We start from the raw sequence: 16,502 nt of genomic DNA, 5'->3' as shown, positions 1-16,502 counted from the left end.
TTTTGCCCTTCGTCAAGTTTAACATAATCAGAGAAAACCTGGAGAATCATCTGTTTCTAAAAATGCAGCCCTTAGGTACATTTGGAGATTGAAAGTATTCTAAATATTATCAATGTAAATTTCCCTTGGCTAATCCAACCCTGTTTTGTCTTCAATTCTGTACTATTTAGAACATTGTTATATGGTGGCTTTAAATGTGCATCCCGGAAATAAACCTAATTAGGAAAATATTTTATTATATATAGATAATATAGGAAAAAAGCATATATACCCAAGACACAGTTTATCAGCTTTTTGAGTGTATAACATTCTCAGCTTAAGTGCAATGTTTTTTCTAAGATCCAGTTAAGCCTAAGCCAATGGAAAGCCTTTGGTGTAATTTCATCATATGTAGATCGATTTTTATGAGGAACCAAGTACCTCTTAGCAAAATATACTACTCCTAAGGGGAGATAGAGTTAAATATTTTGTCTGCTTCTACATATAATAATGCATGAAAGTAGAGGTCTGTCTGTTATTCCAATAAATATCTGGCTCAGACTTAATGTCTTCACAGCTAAATCCAAAGGAAAAAAAAAACTAAAGGAACTATTTCATTTTTTAAAAATACTATAGTACTCCAAGGACTCAAAGTATGAGTATTGCTCTGAAGCTCATGAAAGTAATCATAATACAAATTTGTGGGTTAAGAATCTTCCTAATTGTAGCAGACCTGAAACACATTTTGGCAAGCATTAGACAAATATCCTCCAGTGGATATTGACAATAATGACAGAACAACATCCCAGTGGTACCTTTTGGAATTGATATTAGTGATATAATTAGGTATCAGAGGTTTCATGTGGAGATTACAACTAATGCCAAGACATCAATATGGGGATGGCAATTGTAGATTTCGCAAATACTTGAGGGAAATGTTGGCTCTCCTGTAGCTCTCGGTAGTACCATGGTCAGAATGATGCTGTGTGTCTGTATTGTGACCAGATGTTTTATAAACCTAGCATGGCATGAAGAAGTGTATGCTTCACATATTTCTTTATACATTAACATCTTCAATATCCTTATAAAGTACTAGAGCTAAAATATGTAGGAGAAATGAATTTAATAGCATTTAGGTTGTAATTTTTATGTGAATTTCACAATGCAACATTGTTTTCTGGAATTAATATATCACCAAGTATCTGATTGAATAAATAATCCATATTTTATTTTTTATCTACTTATTATCTACCATTTGATAATTTTTTCATATTTCCAGTTAATATTTCCATTTAATGTTCTGGTGCTTTTAATAGAATACTTGATAGTGAAATATAAACTAGAATTTAATGTAACATAATTATTTAATGGATTTATTAGAAAGCATAATATTATTTGCAGCAGTAATAAATTGCTTAGATAGAATCATAGATTTGAGTCTATGATTTAGGTAGGAATATAATAAAAGAGAAAAAATAAATAAATAGTGAATGAGGCTTTCTAATTGTGTCATTCTAACTATCATCTGTTTAAAATTAGGCTGTAGCTGGATAGTGACAGTGTCTCTCCACACAAGCTTGAGATTTCATGGATCAAAGATGATATTTATTTATTGTTAGTAAGTTATAAATTGAATACTATAACTGAAGAAATGTAGATGAGGATATACTAGTTATCCAGTGATGCGAAGATGATTATCAGAGAACAAAGAGTTGCATATCTTCATCATTTTTTAAATTTTGGCTTCTGGATCATCATCACTCTATTAGAATTTCTGTCTTAATTTTTGGAGATATTAATACGTAGGTGATCCTTACAACACCATGGCCCCACTTCCAATGATTTTGTCTTGCTGTCCCTCTTGAGCTACTTATTGTCATGTTCATTCCCTAGCTCTGGGCATCATCAGAAACTGCAACTTCTCTGTGACCTCATTATCATGCACCCCACTCCTGCTGATTACAACCTTGTATCTTTTCAGTATTCCTCCTTTTGTTCCCTGATTTTACCAGTAGTTCCTCTAGGATTTCCAATTGGCTGATCCTGCCATTTCTTACTGTTTTCACCAAACTCTGCATATTTTTCATCCCTCCTTAATAAGCTAAATTCCTATAATAACTGAATGTAATTTTACTCTTATATATACCCTTAACTCCCTTGCTTGTCTCTCATTTCATTGTACTCATTTGATAAAATCACAGACATGGTTATGTTTATGTCTTTACTTCTTCCATACCAACAATGAATGAACCAGGAGGAAAAAAAAACATCACAGGTTGATGTGACTCACTTTACATTCATCACCACCAACTTCAAGTGAATATTTAATGCTCCCGGCAATCATTCTATATTTCTGTGGTCCATTTACTCTCTAAGATTCTTAGGTGAGCTGGGCGTGGTGGTGTGTGCCTGTAGTCCCAGCTACTCAGGAGGCTGAGACAGGAGGAAAGCTTGAGTCCAGGAGTTCTGGGCTGTAGTGCACTGTGCCAATTGGGTGTCTGCACTAAGTTTGGCATCACTATGGTGACCTTCCGGGAGCAGGGGACCACCAGATTGTCTAAGCAGGGATGAACCGGCCCAGGTCAGAAATGGATCAGGTCAAAACTCCCATACTGATCAAATTCTTAGGTGAAAATGTTATACCTTTTCTTCTCAAAACTACAGTATCACCTGTCCCATCCTTTGTCTTCACTGATGACTTTGATATATGCTTCACTGAAAAAATTAAAGCACAGAGAAAAGAAGTTCACAAATTCCTTTTATCACATCTACTATACCCACTTAATACCTATTTATAATACCTACTTATACCCACTTAATACCTATTTACTCTGCCTTTACTTGGATTACTCTTTTTCTCATCTTTAATAGCTCCCTCTCCACCAAATCATTCTCTTTAGCCCATGAGTTGTTATCATCTCTCCAACCTTATTTGTTTAAAATAACAACTTCTCTTGCCCCCAAACTTGTCCTCCAAGTACTGCTATCATTTATCTCTTTCCCTCATGGTACACTCTAACAAAGAATAGCCTTCAATCACAGTCTCCTGGGCTGTTAGCCCCTTTTCTTTACTGAAGCTGCTCTTATTAAAGTTACCATTAACATCAACATGCCAAATCCAATGATCAAGTCTCAGCCCTCATCTTATTTCACCTCTTAACAGCAATTTGTCCTCTTCTAAGGAAGTTTCTTCCTTGATGTTATGATTTGAATATGGTTTATTTGGCCCTACCAAGATTCATGTTGAAATTTGATCACAAATGTTGGAGGTGTGGCCTGGTGGGAATATTTTGGGGTTTTGGGTGTAGATCTCTCATGAATACCTTGGTGCTATTCTTGTAGGAGTGAGTGAGTTCTCTAATTTCCATAAGAATTGGTTATTGAAATAGGTTGGCACCTCCTCCTCTTTCTCTCTTGCTTCCACTGTCCCTCTGTGATGTCTACACAATAGCAACCCTTCACCTTTCACCTTTAGTGGAAGCAGCCTGAAGCCCTCACCACAAGCAGATGCTGGTGCCATGTTTCTTATATAGTCTGCAGAACCAGGAGCCAGATAAATCTCTTTTATTTATAAATTGCCCAGCCTCAGATATTCCTTTATAGAAACATAAATGGACTAAGACACTTAATTTTCAGGGAACTGTATTCCCTTGGTTTTCCTCAAACCTCAGTTTGTTTCTTCTGGTCTACTTTTCTAGTTATATATTTTCTCCATGATTTCTTATAATTGAAATGAACCAGGTTTCTGTCCCTAGAGTTCTCTACCTATAAGTGTTCCCTTGGCGATTTGATACTATCTCACAGCTTTATTCATCTATATGCTGATGGCTTACAAATGTCTCTCACTACTTTAGTCTTCTATTCTGCATTCTGACTTACATATCTAACTGGCTACACAAACTCTCCACTTGAATATCTCATAGACACTTCCAACCTATTATATCCAAAACTACACCCCTGATATTACTCTCAAAATATGTACCTTTCAAAAGCTTTTCACCCAAGACTTCTCCATTTTGGCTAATGATAATTCCACCCTTCCAGTTGCGTAAGTCTGAAATTGTAGAATATTTGCGAGTCCTTATTTTCCCTCACACTGATGTCCAATCCATTAAAATATTTTGTTGGTACTATAGGTACTGTTGGCTATCTGAATTCAGAAACAAGTAGTATATATGAATCAACTTTTTGAGATATTTCTCAGTATTTGAACTCTTGCTATTTTCTCTCATAGATTAAGAAACTAAATAAATCCAGATGATACAATATCTAACTCACTATAAGGACTAAGGTACTAAGTAGACTAAGATAGCCTAGAATTATTGCATTTTCAAAATATATCCAGAATTTAGTCAGTTCTCTTTATCTCTACTTTTGTTTGTTTTATTAACTGGTATATCCCCAATGTATGGTTGGTAAATAGTTGCCATTCAATAAATGTGTGTAAAATGAAGTTAATATAATTGATAGATCATAGAAATGAAAATCACAATGAAGAAGGAGCTTAATAATTTTTAGGTGGAAAAATAGACAGAAATGATACCTTTGGCTTTGGAAGGCATTCAGAAAGTAATCATGGTGAACTTAGGGTGAATAAAATTCAACTGAGTGGAATGCAAAATAAAATATAATTTTGGTTATACTATGGCTGAATAATCAAAAATATTAGGAAGAAAAGCTTTCATCATTCTATAGAAGATGAGTTGGGATTTTAAAAGAGCACATTTAAAAAACAGAAGAAAGAATAGGGATAAATGTACAACACAAGTTGATCATCTCTAAATAATTCAGAGTTCACAGTGCTCCAAAATTCAAAACTTTTTGAGTGCTGACATGATACAACAAGTGGAAAATGTCATACCTGGCTTCATGTAACATGTTGCAGTCTAAATGCAGTGGCACAACACAATTTATTCAGCAAGCTCAAGAGAAAACCAATCCTCACTGTCCCCTTTAGATGCTATATATGTTTTCCATGCACACCCAGATTCCCCCACGCAAGCAAACCCATAAAGGGTAAAAAACGACTCCTGTGCGGGCTGCACATGCCAATGGCAGGTTCCCCACAATGCCCCACATGGGGCTGAGACCTACGTGCATTACTCACAGTAGGGCTTTTGCTTATTTTTTGCTCTGTGCTGTAGATATATTGTATAAAATGTCACAAAGGCCTGAAGATACATCCATGTATAACAGTAATAAGGAAAAGAGGGAACATTTATGTTTATCCATAGCATAGAAAGTCAAGCTGTTGGAAAACCTGGACAGCAGGGTAAGTATGAAATGTCTTGCAGTAGAGTGTGATAGTGGAATGACCACCACACATAACCTGAAAAAATTTCTGAAGTTCACTGCTGAAAGTGATGAACAGAAAGGTTAATGAAAAACAGAAAAATAGTGCACAAAGTTAAAAATGAAGATCTTGATTGTGTATTGAAAGTTGATCCATTAGCATCACAGTGAATACATGCCACTTAATGGTACACTGACCATGAGACAAATAAAGGTCTATCACAATGAACTGAAAATTGAAGGGAATGTTAATATTAAACACACTGGTTATAGAAATTTAAGAAAAGACATGTCATTAAATTTTTCAAGTTTGTGGTGATGAAGGATCTGCTGATCACAAAGCAGCAGAGAAATTCATTTACGAGTTTGCCAAAGTCATTGCTGTTAAAAACCTGACTCTAGGACAAGTCTGTAATGCTGATGAAACATCACTGTTTTGGCATCATTGCCTCAGAAAGACATTGACGACAGCTGACGAGGCAGTCTCTATATGAATTAAGGATGCCAAAGACAGAATAATTATGCTGGCATGTGCTAATGCAGCAGGCACTCATAAGTCTAAACTAGTTGTGTTAGACAAAAGCTGTGTCCTTGATGTTTTCAGGGAGTGAATTTCTTACCAGTCATTATTATGCTAACAAAAAGGCATGTATCACCAGGGAAATTTTTTCTGATTGGTTTGACAAATATTTTGTAGCAGAGGCACTTGCTCACTGCAGGGAAGCTGGACTGGATGATGACTGCAAGATTTTTGTTATTTCTTGACAACTCTTCTGCTCATTGTCAAGTTGAATTTCTCATCAAAAGTAATGTTTTATCCATGCACTTTCCTCCAAATGTGACTTCATTAATTCAGCCATGTGACCAGGATATCCATATATCAATAAAGAATAAATATAAAATGCTTTCTTAAACAACATCCTAGCAGCAGTGAGTAGAGGGGTGTGTGTGTGTGTGTAAGATTTTCTAAAGACGTTTAGCATGAATGATACCATATATGCTATTGCCAATGCTTGGAACACAGTGGCTAAGACACGTGTGTACTTGGCACAACCTCTGGTCTGCAACTGTGTTCAGTGATGATGATGAAGAAGTGTTGACTGAAGGATTCCATATGTCAAGTGAGAAAAAAATGATGTCTGACCTCCTTACAATGCAAAAAACATACCTTTAGAGTCCATTAGTAAGCTGGAAGAAGTGGATACCAAAGAAGTTTTTAACATTGATAATGAAGCTCCAATTGTTCAGCATTGATTGATGGTGAAATAGCCGAAATGGTTCTCAGTCAAGGTGATCATGATAAAAGTGACAATGGAGGTGACATTAACACTGCAGGAAAAATGCCTATTGTCAACATGGTGAAAATGTACGACAGGCTTATTGAAGAACTAGAGCAGTGTGCATTACAGCAGAACAAGAAATCGTGCCAGTTTATAAATCAAAGAGAAACTTCTAAGACAAAATTGTTAATGAGGCAGATGACTCTGGAGGAAACTTTTTAAAAAGCCATCCAGCAGAGTGGCTCCTCGTCCCTAGAGGGCACTCTTCTGGTCCCTCAACTGCTTCTGATGTTTCTTCTCACATAAACAAAAATAAAATACACTGTGCAGTAACCTTTTAATCCAAACAGCATCATAGGTGAAAGCTGAAAATCGATTGGTGTATGTTTCTGCTGTTGTTTAATAGCTGATGCAAGTATTCTGGTGATGCTACTGCTTAGTTACCCTGAACACAAATTTTTTTCACTGTATTAATAGTGTATCATATTTTTTACTGTTAATTACTTATGTATGAATAAATGTAAAAAAAATAATTGTTTATTGGTGGCGTGTAAATATAGAATCAGGAACGATGGTGATTCTAAATGACCACAGATTATCCACATGGGTGACTATGAGATAGAGACACCTTTGCTTTCTGATGGTTGAATGTACACAAACTTTGCTTCATGCATAAAATTATTTCAAACATTGTACAGTTTACCTTCAGGCTATGTGTATAAGGTATATGAAAGATAAATGAATTTTGTGTTTAGACTTGGATCTCATCTTCAAGATATCTCATTATGTACATTGAAAAATTCCAAAATCTGAAACACTTCCCTTACCAAGCTAATAGTAGGTACTCAACCTGTAATAAAATAAACCTATGAAAGAACGAACCTTTCAGAAGTCTAAAGCTCATGAGATGTTTTCTCTATTAATGATATCTTCCTTTTCCCAGCTCTCCTTCTCATTCTGATTTCTGTTGTTGCTGCTGCCTTCTGGCTGCTAGAGAAACCACAAACCACATGAACACTTGAATTTATTGCCAGATTCTAGCTTAGACTGGCCCAGATAATAATCATTCAAAGATTTTTTGAAATGTAGAAATAAGAATGTTCTGTGAATTGGAAAAAAAAAACACATTTTGGCCCTCACTGCCATTATTAAGCTCTTCGATTTAGTTTTTTTTTTTTTTGTTTTTTTGTTTTTTTTTTTTCTGTGTGGTTAGTGACTATGATGATGCTTAATAAACTCACAGGATTGTTGTGAGATATGGTGTTATTCTTCCATCTTTTCAGTAATCATCACCTGGCATGTTATACATGCCAGACATGTCAAAATTTTGCAAAACAAACATGTCTAAGGCATAAGCTCACCTATGAAAGAGTAAGAGACAAATAGATGAACTTTAACACCACAAGCAAGTGAACTAATAGACAGATGGGAGCCACTAACTTAACCATAAAGAGAAATACAGGGCTTAAAAAAATCATACATGTACATAGTAGAATTTTAATGAACACAGGAATCATGGAATGACATTCAAGGAAGAAATAACTTCATGAAAATGGTTTGAAGAAAATTCTACTTACCTTACTATTTTCATTAGTTTCTTTGTGTAAAACAGGGCATTTCTCCTAAATTCACTGGGGTCTTGGTAGCTCATTGATTTTCTGTAACCCCAAGTTTCAACACTATTATTAAACTCTTACTGCTCATGGTTGGTGTGGGGGCCTCAATGAGGAATAATTCTGTCCTGCTTCCTGAGTGAAGTGGTATTCACGATATAGAACTCTGAAGAATTAGTCTCGGCAGGGTAATATTAAGGTTTTGTGAATTTTCAAAGCCTATATAATTTTGAGGAGCCTGAAAGTAATACAAAATCAAATTGTACAGTGCCTAGGAAGGGGTTTAGGCTAGTTAGGTGATCTATAGCATAAGCACCATTGGCTGCATAGTAAACCTACCTTGGAGTCCTAGTGTACTTTTATCTGAGTGATATTTATTGCCCCATCTTCTGATAAAGCACCTTGATTTTCTTTGGGGATCATTCTCTGTTCATTTTGTCTAAGTGAAATTGACCTAAGTAGAGCTAATAGAAACATCCCATACATTGACTGCAGTGACTGTTTGAGGAATGGAAGTGTGACCCAATCCAGTTTGATCAGAATAAGACTCAATCTCAGAACTTTTCCTGAGACTGTTATGAAAGAGATGGTCTCCTTTTCCACTAGACCTGAATCTTATACAAAGAAAGCTTAGAACTGCTAACAGTGACCTCTGCCCTCAAATGAAACCAATACAGAGAAAACAGTACCTAAGTCAGGAGAAACTAAGCCCAAGGTCATTGTTGGAAATGTCTGAGCCCCCGAACAATCCACGTCTCAAACTATTCCTCCCCCACTCCTTACAATTTTCAGTTATATAACCCAGGAAAAAAATCCCTTTGGGTGCTTAAAACAGATGTGACAAGCATCCCAATTGCATGATGTGTAAAGATTTGCTGTAGTGTTAAGGAGCAAACTTGAATTGTTCAAACTGCAATGCAGGTTTGATAGAGGGATTCTCTAAGTTAGCTGGGAAGCTTAGGTGTTTAAATTTTAATCAGTACAATAAATCACCTGAAGTTACACAAACAGTGTCATTAAATGGCAGTGAAAGTTTAAAAAGGTAATTAAATTATAGCATGAAGATAAGCATCAGAAATTCATGACACTTAATAAAATGGCATGCTGGAGAAAACTCAAGGCTTTTTCAATTTGAAGATCTTAATAAGACAAGCATATCTCTCTAAAGTCTTTAAGTCCATCACTCAAATTTCCTTTTGTTTATCATGTTCTTTGTGAGGAAACCTAGTGATATTTACCCAATCTGATGATGGTAGTTCCAATAATTATTATAGTCAGGTGAAATGTATTATATGGTTTGTGACAACGAGTAAGTGAGCTTATTGCTTCCAGCGTATCCTCTAAGACTGTAGCTCCCATATCCCTGGGATTAGGGACTGGGCCGCAGAGCTCCCCTGCACACACCCCCACTCTCCCAGTTCACCCCCCCATCCATCCCTGCCACTCCACCCCCATCAGTGGAAAAATTGTCTTCTATGAAACCAATCCCTGGTACCAAAAAGGTTGGGGACTGCTGCCTAAGATTCATGTCAGCATGACCTTGCTATTATAATACTGGCTGAATTGATGGTACAGATTTTATTGCTTTGGCTTGGGTTTTATTCTCACATTCATTGACAAAAAGAATTTGTCCTCAGAGTCCATCTCTTTCATCACATGCCAAGAGATCCTGCCAAATGTAAAGTCAGCCCAAATTTTCATTCCATTGGTATTCAAGTTTTTAGATTTTTCTTTCTACGTAGGTTCATACTTGTCCTTTCTTTGCATAAGGATATCTACCAACATGTGTAACATTTGTTTAATAGACTCTCTAACCTTTATCTTGAATTTATATTCAACTGAAAAATGTTGATAGATGCCAGACTGACTCAATATCAATAAAACTGGCATGTCATTTGTAAAAAAGTAATATTAAAACAATTGGATGAATTCAGAAAATCATTTGAGAAGTAAGAATTTAGGTTAAACAGAAAGATAAGCTAATGGTTACATGTTTTTTCTGACTTATCAAACTTTGTGTTAAATAACGAAAACATCTGGCATTTACAACCTTTGTAAATGATCACTGAAATTGCTTTTTCTTGAATGTTTATAAAGATCAAGAAGATCCAGCTCAGGTAATTCAAATTAGGTTAGATCTTTTATTTAAATAGCCACATTATAATTATGTTTACTAAAGAACCGAAAAGCATTCCTTTGCAGAACATTGTGGTAGCTATACTTTATTCCAGTTCTTAGCAAAATTAGAATGATTCAGATTTTTACTATTGACTGGGTATATTTGTCTCCCTTGCACTGAGACAACCTCCTCCACTTTGTGTAACATACATTTTGTGTGAATACATATAAACATAAAAACACCCTTGTGTGAATGCACACTCAAAGCAAGCAGATACAGCTATCGCTAGAAAAGCAATAAGTGGGTTCCCCACTGTTGTTCAGGGTAAGACTTGAACTGATGTAGTTCCAAGGACAAAACTACTGTAACTACAAGTTGGTAACAATATCTTTTAAACAAAGAAACAAACAAGAACTCCTTTTTGATGTTTCATCTGTTAGGGTTATTTCTTCAAAATAGTCATGGCCCCTCCTTGCTGGCTCCTTTGGATTTAGCCCACTCCTTTCTGGGTTCACCCCTGCCGAAGGATTGTATTTCCTGTCCCATTCAATCAGGAAGGACCATGTGATTTGATTTGGCAAATGAAATGTGAGTGAAAAAAATGACATGGGCTGTTTCTGAGCAAAAACTTTAAGAGCTATCACTTGAATCTCTCACCTCTCTTTTTATTATGTCGAGAAATCAACATATCTCAGACTGGGTTTGCTCTTTCAGCATGGGTTTTAGCATAAAGGATACCTGGGGGCCAGAGCTGCAATGTCCAATAGAGTGGGCATTAATGCAAGCAAAAGTGCATCTTTGTTTTTGTTATTTAGAGACAGGGTCTCACTCTGTTGCCCAGGCTGGAGTGCAGTGACATGATCATAGCTCACTGAAGCCTTTAACTCCTGGGCTCAGATGATCCTCCAGCCTCAGCCTCCAGCGTAGCTGGCACTGCAGGCCAGGCACATGCCACCAAGCTCAGCTGCATCTTTGTTTTTGAAAGTGACTGCAATTTCTAAATTGTTTGTAAATGCAACATAACTTAGTCTAAACCAGGATTTCTCAACCTTGGCACTAGTGGCATTGTAGACTGTTTAATTCTTTGTTGTAGGGGGCTGTCTGTCATTGTAGGATCTTCAGCAATGTTATTAGCCTCTACCCCTTCCATGTCACCACCACATCCCCCAGTTGTGTCAAACAAAAACGTCTCCAAATATTGCCAAATGTCACTTAGGGGTCAAAATCACCCTTAGTTGAAAACTACTAATTTCAGCATAGTGGTTCTCAAAGTGGGGTTTCAGAGCCAGCCGTACCTGGGAGTATGTTAGAAATGCAAAGTCTCAAGACCATGTGTGGCCTACTTGATTAGCAGCTATAGGGCTAGTACCCAGCAGACTGTGATTTAATAAGTCCCCCAAGTGATTCTGAGCACTTAAAGCTTGAGAACCAACGGTTTAAGCTTATGGGTATGTAAGCACTCTTGTGTATGAAAGGACATAATTTAATTATTGCTTCCATTTATAGATGAACAAGGTCAATCTTTGACATCTAAAGCATTAGGGTTCCCTTTTTTGTGAATCTCTGAGGCTTTGGATACATTACCATACACCACTGTATGTAATACATGTGAAACAAATTGATGTTTTGTAACTTCAACAAATTTCACCATGGTCTCATAACCTGGAAATTCACTGTGTCACAATAACTCAGATGAAGGAAAAAAATTATTCTGTTTAGGAATCCCATGGGGAGTGGCATTTTGGCTTTCTAATGATACTTTACAAAATTATGGTTTTAGAACCATAGTTATCAGTTTCAATGATTTAACATATATACCCTCATTTAAGTGCATTTTATAGAAACAATTTTTAAAGAGTGAAGACTTGAGAATCAGTATTAAAATTCACAGGTTTGTTTATCACAAAATTCTGTCACAAATGATTGTTTTTTTACATCTAATTTCCCTTTTATCTATAAAATAGTTCTAAGTATGAATACCTTGATGAGGAGATATAAGGACTAATTGACTTTGCAAAGTAAGTTGTTATATGCAGGTATAGGGACTGTATTATTATAATGCTGATTTATATAGTTAAGAGACTGGGCATTTTTCTTAGTTGAGATTAGCAATAGGAGATAGAGAATCTGGATTAATTTTACCATATTACCTCTGAAAACAATGAAGATTTATATCAAGTAGAATGATACAATTTTTCTGTGTACCCTTATTTTTCTGATTATGGGCAGGACATCTTTAAAAGTTAAATCCTGAAAGGTAATAATCTTCTCCATAACTGTCAGTGGGACATATGAATTCTACTATATTGCAACTATACAATTTATTTGTTTTTAAATGTTTTTGTAAGGTCAGAATTTCATGGTGATGGTGTAGTGTACACAATCAGTACAGGGTAAATTCAAAACATTTATCTTTTAGGTTTTCTTTCTTTATCAAAATATATAAAAAGGAGCTGATTGTGCTGTGATAGATTATGGACTAGACTTGGGAAAATGCTCAGTATCAAAAGACATAATGTGCATTTTGTGTTTTCTGTCACATCAGTATGTTCTATATACTTGACCATAAACTTTGAATTATAGATTTTGAGTCAAAATACTGGGAGGAAAAAAACCTTTTGAGTTATTTTTTGCTATTTTTTTACAGGCAGAAAGAAATCTTTTTATTGTCACATTAGGATTTTACTTCAGAATAAAAAGCCCTTGAATTTGTTCTTTAAAAGATGAAGTGAAGTCTTTCCCTTTAAAGCATTATCTGTTAGCGGGTGGAGTGTCATGCTCCATTTTTTAGGTCCTTTACACTCTTGAATTTGATTTGTGCTTTTACAGCACAAATCCCAACACTCAGAAGGGAGATCTGCCTGCTTCAGCTGCCTGCAGCTACAGAGAATTAGTCTGTCACTCTTGGCATCGGGGAGTGTGTGTTGTATATGTGAGTACGTGTGTGTGTGTGTGTGTGTGTCCGTGTCTGAGGTCGGGTGGCTGAGAGTCATTTACATGTGCATAGGGTTAATAGTGTTGCATCTCACACGGGCTTGGCTCTGAAACCTGTGGCATTCTAGGCTGGACAGCTGCTTCCGTGCCTCTGTTTTAATTTAGCAGAATGTTTGCTGCCATGGCAGCCAGCAGCATCCACTGCAGCAGCAAGGAAGAGCCATAGATCTGAGAATGCAGGTGGAATACTAAAATGCGAGAGGCTCGTGCAGGGCTGGGCTTCAGTGCTTAATTTCTGCTCTTACTGGGCTCCGATGGGGAGGCTGTACTTGCTGCACTGTGTCAGCTCATTAGAGTAAAGGGTTGCAGACCTAGATCAGTTAAAGGCTGGTGAAAGGCAGAAAAGGAAGAAAAAAAAAAAGCGAGACATTGCTCGTTCTTTACCTCCTTGCGTTTCGGAACACAGAAGCAATAGAGAGAAATGTGGACCCATCATTCTGCTGAGACATGCGATTGGATGAAGATGGGCAAACGTGGTTGGCTTCCTGGACTACTTTTCAGCTGGAGCAGAGTCTTCGGTGAACTCTTTTCTGCTTCAGTTATATTCAAGCAAAATGTTTGTAAGTACTACTGATCAGTGAAATGATGTGGCAAGCTCAATTGTAGGCAAATAATTATATATGCCGTATCACGAGAATCTTCTGTGAATGTTTGAGCCTGAGCTTTAATTGAAGTGCATGTGATAATTAAAACCCAAAGCATCAGTTGCAATCACAGTGCAAAAAGACAATATGAAGTCCAATTGAAAAGAGGAAGCCACTAGAAGAACCATGCAGCAGCCTGCTGAACTCTCCGTGTTTCGGAGCAAAGAAGTAAAGAGAAAGGGAGCGTGTCTTCAGAAGCAAAAATCTCTGACCAGTCTTTCCCTCACCAACGAAGGGGAGCGGAGACCTACGGTGCGCATTTCCAACTGGTTTGGAAATGCCGCGAAGGCCAGCCAGCGAGAGTCCAACTACGCAGAGAGGCGCTCACTGTCCAGGTTTCTCTCCAGGTCTGTGCAGTCCTTGTACCACAGTGGCAGCTCAGCGGCCTGGAGCCTCCTGCCTGCTGGGGGCAGCCAGTCAGGCATTGGGGACTTACAGGACTGGTCAGCAAGAAGAGGCTTGGAAGGTGAGAGCGATGAAGAGAGCAGGTCCGAAGATGAAAACATATCCTCCAAGTCAACCAGCATCAGCAGAAGCTGGGCTGAAGAGGAGGGGGAAAGCTGCTTGCGGGAAGGCACGGCTCACCTGGATGAGGATGTGATCCTTACAATGCTGGGCGATCTGGAGCAGGCACTTTATACTGACTTATTAGGTGAGTCCAGTTTGCTCCTAAAAATGTGCATGGAATTTTAAGAAATTTCATAATTTCGTATGAAATGATTTGCGTTGGCCAGATATCTTTCATTTTTTAGACTGATTTTTTTTAAAAAACATAGTTTCTCAAAATGTTTTTTATTTCTTTGTTTTTTGAGATGACTTTCTTTGTAAAGCTCAGCTATGAGCATCAGTTTTAAAGTCTATTTGGAGAAAGTAAATGCTGGCGATCTGCCATAGGCATTACTAGCCTAGTGTCCAGCACATTCTACATATCCGTAAATAAGTGTTAACATTCTAAAACTTTAAACGTGTTTTTCATTTAGTCATTAATGGGGCCTATTTGTTCAACTTCCCTCAAGGTGACCTCACTACAGATATGGAATGAAGAATGAAGGGCCTCCTGGGTAAATTTTCTGTATAGTGAAGTTTCTTCTGGTGCCTTGGTGTTTCCTGAATAGGTGGTCCTTTTTATACCTCAGTGACAAGCACTGTGCATTCTAGTAACATTTTCGGAAATGCAGAGGTCTCTGCTGCTTTTTAGTTGTTTTTTTTTTTTTTTTTTCTTTTTTTGGTGTTTGGCAAAAACTGCTCCAGCATGCGCACATTGTAACTATTTAAACTACTCTGTAGGTGACTATGAACTTTTCATATTTTGCAAACTAGGCCTTTTGGATGACATGAGTTTCAGCAATAACCTCTCACATAATCTTGATCCAACTGGGTATGAAGATATCAAGTGATTGTTCAGTTTTATGATTAAACTTGAAATGGCAATTTTGCTACTTGCCTCAACAGCTAAAATGTGTATATTTTAATTGTTATTTCTAAGTTCAGTGCTCTACCAAAATATATTTACATTATACAGTCCATTCTTCAAAAAGTTCATCAGTATTAAGCCATTGATTACATCATATTTTATGTCAACGTGTATTTCCACAAATAATTCATATAAGGCTACTTAAATTTAAAGGAATTAAACCTGGCCAGTGATCTCTTTGTTTCTGATTCATGCAACTCATCCTAAATACAGGTTTGTAGTTATTCTTTATATGGACCCTCCTGTTACAAGAGGTTTTATGGATGTTTTCTGGACCCTTTTAGTGAAACAACTTTAGAAGAGGACCAAGCTTAGAGAGATAGCAGAGGCAAATACTGCTCATTTTTTCATGTCAGTTTGGTTTTAAAAGAGTAATGTTTCCATAGTTCTAAGAATAGTGATTTCTGAATCTGAATATGCCAGGTGTTCAGACACTAAAGATTTACTTTTTCACTGTTGTGTGATTTCTGTGATGAACTGCTTCTCCTAAAGATCTGTGTGCAGTACAAAGGCGAGAGAAAGTCTTAATCTTGTGAACCTTTTTTCTTCTTTTGATCCTCTGGTTCTATAGAATCAGATAATAGTTATTCATCTTTTGCTTTTAAAGTGCTGTCTTTTATCTTGTTCTAAATACCTCTTATGTAAGTATTTACAAAGATATGAACAGAGTGCAGACAGTATTTTTTGGTTGCTCTGTTAAATTATAGCATGCTGTGGGTGGGTGTATATATGACACATGCCTTTTTGTGTATAAATAACTTAGAGCATTACTGTCACAGGGTAAACTCTCAGTAGAAGTCTGTAGGCCATGGTTTTTAAATGGAACATCTGCTTACTGTACTTATGTGATTGTTCTCTTTAAGGTTTTTTTTTTTCTTTTTTTTTTCACTTATGCCAATATTAAAAAATGCAAGTGAAAAGTAAGGGAAAGAATTTATTTAAATAACTGTGATATGAATAATCATATTTCCAGATAATGAAGCATTCTGATGCAATTCCCTAAATAATGATACATTGGTGAATATATCCAAGCTCACAGCACACAGGAATTTCACAATTTTTGCCACATGCGTAAATAGGTTCTGCTTATGATTCAAAATGGCCTCT

General features: G+C 36.7%; 1 protein-coding gene across 2 annotated transcripts in view; it reads left to right on the top strand.

Moving 5' to 3' along the window:
* Positions 1–1,313: 1,313 nt before the first annotated feature.
* The window catches only part of LOC105863359 (neuron navigator 3), a 162,685-nt gene continuing 147,496 nt past the window's right edge, over positions 1,314–16,502 (top strand). For both annotated transcript variants that reach the window (XM_076007150.1, XM_076007149.1), the window contains exon 1: positions 1,314–14,573. In XM_076007150.1, the coding sequence (XP_075863265.1) occupies positions 14,048–14,573 (526 nt within the window). In that variant the 5' untranslated portion in view covers positions 1,314–14,047. The remainder of the gene's footprint in view (positions 14,574–16,502) is intronic.

The sequence above is a fragment of the Microcebus murinus genome, chromosome 10 (assembly GCF_040939455.1).
Source record: "Microcebus murinus isolate Inina chromosome 10, M.murinus_Inina_mat1.0, whole genome shotgun sequence".
Taxonomy (NCBI): Eukaryota; Metazoa; Chordata; class Mammalia; order Primates; family Cheirogaleidae; genus Microcebus; species Microcebus murinus.
The sequence above is the reverse complement of the archived record's forward strand: the minus strand, read 5'-3'. Positions and strand labels throughout refer to the sequence as shown.